Source organism: Tachysurus fulvidraco, chromosome 2, assembly GCF_022655615.1.
Source record: "Tachysurus fulvidraco isolate hzauxx_2018 chromosome 2, HZAU_PFXX_2.0, whole genome shotgun sequence".
Classification (NCBI taxonomy): domain Eukaryota; kingdom Metazoa; phylum Chordata; class Actinopteri; order Siluriformes; family Bagridae; genus Tachysurus; species Tachysurus fulvidraco.
The window spans coordinates 25,945,826-25,957,492 of record NC_062519.1 but is presented as its reverse complement, the minus strand read 5'-3'; the positions used below and the strand labels follow the sequence as shown (position 1 = coordinate 25,957,492).

At 38.6% G+C, this 11,667-nt stretch overlaps 1 protein-coding gene across 8 annotated transcripts in view; it reads left to right on the top strand.

The window, feature by feature from the left end:
* The window catches only part of patj (PATJ crumbs cell polarity complex component), a 120,604-nt gene that overhangs the window by 85,822 nt on the left and 23,115 nt on the right, over positions 1-11,667 (top strand). For all 8 annotated transcript variants that reach the window (XM_027169911.2, XM_027169910.2, XM_027169909.2 and 5 more), the window contains 3 exons: positions 2,650-2,741; positions 10,178-10,250; positions 10,629-10,712. In XM_027169911.2, coding sequence (XP_027025712.2) covers positions 2,650-2,741; positions 10,178-10,250; positions 10,629-10,712 — 249 coding nt within the window. The remainder of the gene's footprint in view (positions 1-2,649; positions 2,742-10,177; positions 10,251-10,628; positions 10,713-11,667) is intronic.

The following is an 11,667-nucleotide window of genomic DNA, read 5'->3' as shown; positions in this document are numbered from 1 at the left end:
TACAAAATACGAATAGGTTAATGTAAAACAAAAAATCCCAAAGGTGCAAAGGCAACAGCAGTTCTAGTGCTAAATAAATAAATAAATAAATAGTCAGACTGATGACAGATAGGAGTTCAGTAGTGTGAAAAGATCAGCTTTGCTCTTCTTCTGCAGCCACTTAGACCATTTTCAGGCTTCTGACTACGGCTATAATGTGACCCGAGAGCCAGAATGTTTAGAAACAACATCAATGTGGCAGTTCCTTGCATTATCTGTATTAAGCGTGCTAATTTTTCACCTAGAATACTAAAGCTTTCATCTTTTATTTACAGCATCTATCTACAACGTTCCAGGATTCTCCATTCTGAGATTTCAGTTTTTTCCATTTAGTTTTATATGAAATACTGGTTCAATCTGGGAAAATGTGTTGCCATTGTCATTAAATTTATCGTTAACATCTTAGCATGTTATTCAGTAATCGCTACAGTAAAATCTTTCATTGTGTTTTCTCTCTCTTTCTCTTCCCCTCCCCCATTTTTTTTTTTATCTAACCCTCACCTCCAAAGACCAGCTCATTATGTTCCAGTCACGTATCTGCAAACATGAAAGATTAATCTGACCAATACTGCTTTGCTTATCCAACACTGTAACACTGTTGTCCAGGGCACACAAACACTAGACATCCTCAATTTTTTTAATGAAACCAATAGAGTCTTGTAAGAATTAACTAATCTTTGACCAATCCGGTCAGTTAAAGGAATATCCAGGTGCTTTTCAGAACTTGAACACATTTCCCTGTAACGTCTCTTTAAATTACCCAAAGCTAGAATTCTCTATAAAGGATGTCAATCAATAAACATTTTATATTCAATTCAGTTTTATTTGTATAGCGTTTTTACCATAGACATTGTCACATGGTTTTTACCATAGACATTGCAGAAATCTATTTGCAGATGAAAATTTAAATTGCTAATTTAAATCGAACAAACCAGAAGTGATGGCGTCAATGGAAACGTGCGTTTAGATGAAGTGAGGAGGAATCTCTGAGAGGAACCTGACTCAAAAGGGAGCCATCTGTCTTCTGGGTGTCGCTGGTTAGAGGCAGTATAAATCATTACAGTCTTCAGGTATAGAGTAGGAGAGTAAAAGCAAACAGTGCTAAGCGTGATGATGAGATCTTTTGTAGGAAAGTATTTTGCAGAAGAGTTCTGGGAAGAGCACAGGACAGACATATGAACAGGGTTTGGATGAGACTGACATGAAGACCTGACAGAAAGTGTTTGATTTATGCTAACCCTACTGTACACCTTCAGACCCACACCATTCGCTCTTATCGCAAATCCTTTCTTTCTGTAAATATAGTCCCGAGTCTGAACACATTTAATGCTTACTTTGCGAATAACTTTGAAGAATTGATTTCTAACTTTGTTCATTTTTGTAAAATATCAGAAATTAGATTGTAAAACACATTTTGTCCTTGAAAGCTTCTCTCTTAACTGAGTGCATTTAAAGTAAAGTGGCTGGATACAATGTGTGTTTCTAGGATCAGAATGAAATGGGCAGTAAAAGACAGTGTTACTGTAGGAGCAATTGCAGCTTTCTGAAATGTGTTTCCATTAGATTAACACACAGCACTGCATTAGTCATGCTCTCTGCCAAGCGATTCTGTCACAGATGAATGGACATGTAATTATATAGCACGTCGTCAGGAGCCAGCATGTTTGAATTATAAGGCCGTACAAGTCTTTTGATCTGCTGTGTTTATTCTCGCTGCAGCAATGGTGATTTTTCTCATGTTTTATTCCTTTATTATAACATAACTCAATTGCTCTAAAGCTCTTTGATTCTTCTATACATAAAACACCAGAAAACACCATTTTGTGATCTTCTCCTTCTTCTACTACTACTTCTACTTTTGGCTTATCCCATTGGGGTCACCACAGCAAATCATCTGTTTCCACCTAACTCTATCCTTGGCATCCTCTACTCTTGCACCAATTAACTTCATGTCCACTTTTAACACATCTATATTTCTACTCTTTGGCTTCCTCTTGACCTCTTACCTGGCAGCTCCAACATCCTTCTACCAATATAACCATCTCCCTCGTCTGTATAAATCCAAACCATTTCAATCTAGCCTCTCTGACCTTGTCCCAAAAAACAGCCAACCTGGGCTGATGTCCTCGTTCCAAATCCTGTCCATCCTCGTCACTCCTAAAGATAACCTCAACCTCCTCATCTCTGCTACCTCCATCTCTGCCTCATGTCTTTTCCTCACTGCTACAGTCTCTAAGCCCTACAGCAGAACTGCTATCACTACTGTCTTGTACACCTTTTGTTTGACAAACACTTCATGATCTGCTGCTGTTTATTTACACGGCCTGTTCACTCTTGTTGTTTGAGTAACTCTTAAAAACACACACACACACAAAGCCTTCTATAGACTTGTTTCAGGAATAAATGTGTTTTTTTTACATTTTTATGTCTTATGCATTTAGACATTATGTTTTAAGCTTGTGCCTGTGCATCTGTTTAATATTACTGTTAGCCTGAAGATTCAAGAAGAACTGGTTAAATGTTTTATGATTTATGTGGGATAATCATTGTAACTAGCAGATGAACTGATTAGATTCTGAAATTGGTTCACGGTCACTTTTTGTCTTTTAGATCAACAACCAGGTGCTTTATGGGCGAAGCCACCAAAATGCATCAGCCATAATAAAGAGCGCTGCATCCAAGGTGAAGCTGGTGCTGCTCAGGTGAGAAAATATGTCGAACACACACACACACACACACACACACACACACACACACACACACACACACACACACACAGGTCATACCACATACCTGCTCTTATCATGCGCAGGTAGCTTGTGGCTTATTTTATCCCTGACTCCACTGCTTCACTAACGCCATTATTAAACTATTCTTATACAGTCTATGTTTGTTTTTATAGAGTAGATGTTTCTTTATATTAAATAAAATATACTCCAAATATTAAAATAGATTCTGAGAGCAGCCAAGTCTGTGTCATAAATAGAACCTCAGGATTGCACAAAGCAGGATCATAATCCTATCATCGCGAGTTCAAATCCCGACAGTGACACAGCTATCTTGGTTGCTGGCTGTCATGTGACGTGGAGAGTGGCTGGTGGGATGGATTTAGCGAGTGCACAAAAAACAACAACAAATGTATTCATATAATTGGACTTCACCACTCCAACTCATTTACAAGACAAAGTGGTTTTATGATTGCATTTAGTTACACAAACCAGAAGTCCAGTGATGCTCTTGTGAAAAATAAAGTAAAAGCAAATGTTTTTGCTTCTTACTTTTCCTCCATTAAGTCCTATAATGCCTGTAATTGCACTAATAGCAGTGTACTTACCTCATCCCCGACAAGTGGTGTTACACACAACATGCCTACCGCTTTGTGTATAAATAAAAAATGACTTTGTACCATGTTGCTCTGTCAGTCCTGAGCAAAACCTTGGCTATGGTGTTTCAGAACAGATGTATTTACCCTGACATCATGTGACGGATCTCATTACACACAGGTGGACTTTAATCGCCTGATTATATGAAGTTAAATGGTTGGACCATGCAGTGGTTTCATAGCAAAGTGAAGGAATACATATACATGTATACATTCTTTTTAAACAAGGCATTTTGTTTCATTCCTCTTCAACGATTTGTCCTAGTGGTTAGATCTAATAAATGAAACCAAAATAAAAATTCATTTTCTTTGCTCACACTGATCTTTAGTTATGTCTCATTGTGTTGTTATTATTATGGTCTGCATTGCCATATTAAACGTTTGTAAGCAATGTGCATTTGCAAATTAGGCTACTTTAAATAATAAGCGAGCAGCACTAAATGTGAGGCTATTTTATTATTTTATTTAGCTATTATGGTTATTTAAGTTTTTCCAGGGGGATGTACAGTACTGTACTTTATGCCAGTCTCTAGAATGAATAATTATGCTGTATGCTGCAGTATGACTTGCATTTTGTGTGTGAGAGAGAGAGAGAGAGAGAGAGATAGCAGAACAGATAGCAGTCATGCGGTGATTAGTGTTTGTTGTGGCTGGTGTTCCCTTTATACTGCCTGCTGTAATTGGCTAGTCTACATAACAGATGATGGCCTGTACATTCTGTATACGCAAACATAACTTTCTGTCACTGTGGCTGCTTGTTTGAACCCATTACAGTCTGATTGTGAGGTTTTACCGTTCTATAAACATGTTTACATTACACTTAGTCAGGATTGCAGCTCTGCTTCACATTTTAAGGCCTACAGCACAACAATGTACACTGCTTATCTATTTCTAGCATTACATCCATTTCTATGACTGCGGATCATTCAAATCCTGACTTTAACTTTTTTTCTGTTAAGTGACAATGTGTTTATTGATTTATTACGTAATAATACAGATTGTGATTAGATATCTGACCACAAACACTGTTGCTAATTCCACGTCTAGCTTCATACCATTTAGCGGGTATAAATTTGCTGTATAATTCACAGATTCTGTGCTGAAGCCAATGCTTAAACCATTTTTTTCTTAACACTTCAGATTATCTATACAAGTAAGTAACAAATAATCTAATTTGAATAATGCTGATTTTAACTCGAGGCATCTTTAAGGCACTTGAGCATCTGATTCATTTGCTTCTGCATGTGATATTAGCAGTTTGTCACTGCACAGTGTTATTACAAGATGGTGTCCTAAGTATCACTAATCTTGCCAAATCAGACCTCAGTATTTGAGCTCAAGTGTCCTGCTTTAGCCAAGAGCTTTGGTCACAGATTACCTCGCTGCCTTATCTATGTTACCGAGTCACTAATTAGCCTTGCAAATCTGCTCCCGGATCAGCTGTTGACACACCTTAAGAGGATATAAAGTGAGTCAGTGAGCAGTAGAGGATTAGCCCTTGTAATGTGCTAAGTGAATATTAGAGCATGTGGAACTTTTAAAAAGGATTGATGTGAGCTCTCTGGAAATGACAGGTGGATAATATCGCTGCAGTGTTATGAAATATTTTTATATCATCTACTGGCTGATAAAGTGGTGTTATAGGAGCCATCACCGGTCAGCCCATGCCTTGTTAAATGGAATAGATTGTATTATTGGAATGCAGTTATTCAGAAGGAAGATAGGGTTAAAATAGGGTTAACTAAAAGGTCCAAAAGGTTGTTTCATTGACAAACTGATATTCTGTAAAGATTTTACTATATTATCGATTTCATTTATTTCTTTATAATTCATCTGTCATACACATGAACACATGCACCGCTCCGATAAGATTAATTGCATTGGTAGTATGATAACACGGAGCTGGAACCCAGCAGAGGTGCTAAAAAGCCTTAAGGCAAATACAGTTCTTTATATTGGGATGGTAATAATCAGGGAGCACATTCATAAAATTATGTTTTTGCTATGTTGTTGTTTTTTTTCACCCGTTTATAAAATGTTCCATTAACCCAAAAATTTTTGGACAGTTTTCTTTAAACATACATTAATCACGTCTAGCCATTAGACAGTGTATGTTTACGTATGGATTTATTTCTGTGGATTGTTTCGATAGTTTCTAGTCAAAAACAGCTTCTCCTTCCTGGCAGCTTGGCTTTTTACAAAAGTTTTGAATGTTGTGAAGGCATCATAGACCTGTGTGAATGATGTTTTCTTGTATCAAAGGTCATTTGCCAGTCCTGATTGAATATCAGGGAGAGAAAAAGGGGGCCTCAAAATGCATTGCCATGGAAACAATAGTCGGCAACAGACCGGAAGAAAAAGCTTTTGTTTAGAGCAGTAATGCTAAAATGTCTCCTTGATGCACCCTGTAGTGCCATTGATGATCAGATCATGTTGCACATCAGCGTGAGGGATAGCTCTACTCTGTTTAACTGAGATTAACCTGTTACACAGCATTTTTTACTTACTTACTTACTTATTGAGTACACTAGAACTAAACAGCATGGTGGTGTAGCAGGTTAGTGTAATGACTTGTAGCTCCAGGGTCCCGAGTTTGATCTTAGCCCTTTGTTTCAGGTGCATGTGGTGACTGGATGGTCTAAATTGCCTCTAGGTATAAATGGATGAAAGTGTGTGTGTGTGTGTGTGTGTGTGTGTGTGTGTGTGTGTGTGTGTGTGTGTGTGTGTGTGTGTGTGTGTGTGGTTTGAGAGACCCCATGCTGTAGTGCAATGTATTTTTAACAAACCAATATCTATGATGATAAAATCTAAGTTTTAATTCAAAGATATTTAACCCTTAACAACTGTGACAATTGTAACCCTTATGGAAGAAATGTAGCTTTTACATTTGTTTATTTTTTTTTAAGTTTTGCCTCTTTGTAAATGGTAATGGCATTAACGCATGCTATCATAAGGCTGAAATAAGATCACAGGCTGAACTGTCAGGGGCAAACCTCAAGGACAGCGCAAATTATCAGTTCATTCACATGAATCAAGAATAGTTTGGAGCATATCAGCCTGCCTGACCACAGTCAGAGATAATCTAAGGAATTACATTTTAAAGAAATCATCAGATAAAAATGAGGAGCCAGTGTCACTGCCTCAGTGTTAGAAAGAGCTGGTTGCTCTGCAGGAACAAAGTCCTACAGAAAGATGAGATGAAGATTAAACGATTTATTTTCAAATGATCTGAGCCCTGAACATTTACCTTTGCTGAGCTCCTGTCCTACCCCCAGGACAGACACAGATCAACAGTCATTTGAAAAAGCGAGTGTCTTAACAGATAAAAATTCAGACCCATGTGCAGGGATAACATTAAAAGGGCATTTATTAGGAAAGATGATAAAGGGCTGGAAACACTGGGAATACAAACAATAACAAAGAGACAGCAAATTAAAGACAAGGAACAAGAGATCACAAACAAAGAGAGAGAAAAAAAACAGAGCAGGCTGTTGACATCCTCCATGGGAAAGATGTGAGGTGCCGTCCTTCACAGGAAAACAGAAAGTGAAGTGGCGTCCCTCACAGGAACAGGTGCGGTCCACCGGGAACAAAATCCAGAAAAAAATCCCAAAGGCCAGAGTGCAGGGATAACAGGGATAACTTAAGTGCAGGGATAACTTAAAAGGGGGTGTATTATGTTAAAAACAACAACAATAAAAACATAGCAGGCTGGTGACATCAGGCTGTGTTCTTGTGCTTTGTATTTCCAGTTTCCTAGTGTTATTTTTTTCCCCATAATAAACCCCCTTTTACTTGATCCGTGCACTTTTGGTCTGTATTTTATCCATGAAGACACCCCCCGGTTCTGTGTCAGTCATCAAAAAAAAAGGTTAGTTAAAGAATAACCACAATATAAGTAAGAATAGGACAGAGAAGACAAATAGGAAGATATTTTGTTGACACCGTGTTCATTTTGGGTGTCCTCATTGTGCTAATGAAGCACTTTTACAAAATGTTTACAGTCCATTAAGAAGAAATCAATGAGTCTTAGAAAAACCCATCCACTGGAGGAGAAAATGGAGCTTGAGAGAGATTTTATTATTATGATTATACATCCTGAATAATTTATTTATTTTAGTCTTTTGGAGAGGAGATTTTATGGACATTGATTGCATTATAATTTATAGCATTAGAAATATGCAAACGACTGTTTATGTCGTAATGGAGTTCTGCAATAGATAGAGGATGCATGGAGGCACACAGTAGTAAAATGCATTCAATGATAAGAATTTTATTATGCTTTTATTACATTTGTAAAGAAAAAACCTCACCATGGTTGGGGTTCCAGCATGCACTTAGCTGGATGCCAGGCTGCACCTCTGTGTCAGTTCACCAGCTTAGTCTAGGCATCTGCTTTATCATCTATCTGCTCTGCTCCCAGTGTGCTAAGCTGTCCACCAGTTCTGTGTGAGTGCCCTGGGGAAAAGATACTGTAGTTGCTTTTCATTTTGTGCCCTCGGCCTTCCAGATTGGGGTGTTAATCATGTGGCAAGAGCAAGACTAACTGCAAGTCAGGATTAAAACACTTGGGGATGCGCTGTTAGGTAAACAGTGTGATGTAGTGGAGATACTGTTACTAAGCCAAAGAGAATTAATTGCATTTAACAGCACATACCCTAATACTTCTGTAATATGCATAATACTGTTTTATTTAAGAAACAATAACTCAACAAAGTTTTTATTTTTAATCTTTTTTTTTTCGGGGTGGGGCTTACATTTTGTTGTCACATATTTGTTGGAACATCCTGTTATTACTTATTTTATAACCGCTAAAAATAATTTATTAATAATGTATCACATAATTTTCCCTCATTTTTCTTTAAAAAAAAATCTATCTTTTTGATCTTGAATCAATTTTAAAAAGGAAAAAATATTGATTAACTATAAACATTATCTGATATGTCATGGTTTTATTATCAGAACAGAAAGTGACATCATGCCGTCTCCAGTAATAAAACCATTCATTCATTCATTCATTCATTTTCTACCGCTTATCCGAACTTCACGTGGAGCCTGTGCCTATGTCAGGCGTCATCGGGTATCGAGGCAGGATACACCCTGGACGGAGTGCCAACCCATCGCAGGGCACACACACACACACACACACACACACACACACACACACTCACATTCACTCACACACTACGGACAATTTTCCAGAGATGCCAATCAACCTACCATGCATGTCTTTGGACTGGGGGATGAAACCGGAGTACCCAGAGGAAACCCCCGAGGGGAGAACATGCAAGCTCCACACACACAAAGTGGAGGCGGGAATCGAACCCCCAACCCTGGAGGTGTGAGGCAAACGTGCTAACCACTAAGCCACCGTGCCCCCTGTAATAAAACCAGAAATTGCAGATTATGTTAATGATGAACCCACAATATTTTATGCTTTAAGTCTCTCGCATGAAGTTCCAGCTTCACATTTGAACTAACACTAACACTTTCGACTGCTAATAAAAAAACTAAATAAATGTCTCCTCGCAGATTCATTAATGATGAATAGCATTAACGAATCATTCTCTTTGTTAAACATTTAGCACATTTGCTCAATCTTTTTATTAGAATCCTTAGATTCCACAGTTCGTCTAAACGAACTTTAGAAATGATAACTGTAGCTGTTCTTGTATAGAAAGTTCTGATGGCTAAATTAACAGTTCATGAACATCACATTATTTACATCACAAAAATTTGTTTAAATATTCTCTTTAAATCCAGCGCATCTGCTCTGTCGCAGCCTGCTCCCGTGTGCCGTGTTTTGGAGCAGCTCAGATATTTGACATAGTCTCAGTGGACAGATCTGCAGCACTGTTTTTTGAGCTCCTTTGATTCTCCGCACAACCATAGACGGTATTAAAAGCTGCCCCTTTGTTTAGCTAGGCTTCAGAAAGCTTGTCCTGAGCATATGGAACACAGAGAGAGAGAGATACTGGGATGTGTAAAGCAAACCCAGGGAACTGGGGCAGTGTAAATGAATGACAGCTGACTAAATGTGTGACATGGTTTTTGGATTATAAGTGAGCGAGTGACATTTGTGCATGCACTTGTTGAGGACATGACAGATGAGATTTTGTTTTCCCCGAATGTTGCATACAGTGCAGCTTTAAAGCCGTTACTAATCACAAGGACATTTTGCAATCTGTCAAAAATTTTGCCTTCGATTTCAGTGAGCAAAAATATCTTGATTCAGACACCAAGACATGGCAGTATACGAATTTTTACTTTTTACTGGTCTATAGGGAAGCATCGCTGTGCTGAACTTTTGTTGGGTCACTTGATTCTCAGTCACAGTTTAGAGAAGGAAACTCGAACCCCCTTCAGAAGCTTGTTCTAACCAATAAAAGCCATCAAAACTTTTTTTTGTTTTTTATCGTAGATGGATTTCAGATAGCAAATTATGTAAAAACTATAACGATGCTTTCAAATGTAATGAAACTTTTGGCTTTGAAAGTCTCAGGAAATGAAAAATGGAACAAAAGTACTCAAAGCAGACCATCCAACCACCACCAACATCCATGCCATGACCAAACACGACAGTCCCTTAAGGTACTGCAGGATGAAGCAGCTTGTTGATGAAGGAGAACAGAAAAGAATGACCACATGATTACACTGGTCATTGTCTGGATCTGCTGATTATTCACTTCTGTATAGTAGTATATATGAATGCCTACTGTCATTGAGGTTAATGGATATGTTTTATCTTTTGTACAGGAATGAAGATGCTATCAATCAAATGGCAGTTCCACCCTTTCCCTACCAACCTTCCTTTCTCTCCTTAAATGAGGTGCAGTAAAATTTTATTTTTTTCCCGGATGTTGTAGTCTTTTTGAGCAGAAAATGCCTGTAGAAATTGTTTGACTGCATCAGAATTTGAGATGAAATCTACATGCACACCTTAGGCTCTCTGCTTTCTTATAAATCTAGCAGGCCGTATTGATAATAATATATCTGTAGAAAACATCAGTGGCACTCGGTATGAATTATTGTTACAGCGCTGGCAGCCACTGAATTGACAGTGTTAAATATGATCTGCTATCATACAGTCAGAGATTGAGCCATTGCCTGCTACTGGAGCTGGAACCTAGAGATTGTAGCAAGTTAGGATTTTTTTTAATTCTCCACTTTTATGAAGCACCATAACTGGTCAGATCATGGATTTCAGATTCATCCAAGCCTTCCAGAAGCTGCGATACCTGCAGAGAAGCCGCAGCCCCCGGAGTGTCTCCCAGAGCCGCTGCTAAGCCAGGTTAGAGAAGTTCATGCTTTTTAACTTCTGCTGAAGTGGCTAAGATGATAACTTATCACACTGGCAGAAAGAACATCCCACTAACACTGCAGTCATTATGACGGTAAAGTGTAGAAAGTGTGCCATCTCTATTATCTATTATTATAATAATGTTGTATTCCATGGGTGGAAAGTTCAGACACTAAAACAAACCCTACTGGCTTCAGTAACTGCTAGTGTACACACAGTGAAGTGAAGTGACGTGACATACAGCTAAGTATGTGACCCATACTCAGAATTCGTTCTCTGCGTTTAACCCATTCAAAGTGCACACACACACATCGTGAACACACACCCGGAGCAGTGGGCAGCCATTTATGGTGCGTCGCCCGGGGAGCATTCGGTGCCTTGCTCAAGGGCACCTAAGTCATGGTATTGCCGGCCCAAGACTCGAACCCATGACCTTAGGGTTAGGAGTCAAACTCTCAAACCATTAGGCCATGACAGTTTGTGAAATAAATCTGTCAGAACTAAGTCAGTAAGTCAGTCAGAACTACTTATAGCATTTTATCCAAATGTATTGATTGCCAAAAGACAAGGTTTATGTTGGTTTCTCAGCTCATGATAACACGTTGGAGTAGTTGTCTATGGTAACTGAACATCAGCTGCAGTTGTGGTAGACAAAGTATTGCTTCGAGTGTTGCTTCGAGTGCCTCAAATAGTGTAGATGTGTTTTCTACACGCAGTACAGGATCGATACTGTGGATTTAAGCAGGCTAGACCAGGTATATGGTTTTGTAAAAACGCCTCAGACGTCCACTGGCGTCTAACTGGCATGTAAGTCTTGATCTGATTGGTTTTCCACGAGTCCACTGATTTCCAGTCCAAGCCATCACGCTGCTCTACATTTCTCAAGGAAGAAGTAAACACTACAGCTTCCAACTGTAATAGTTCTCGCTTATGAGGATCGACTAAA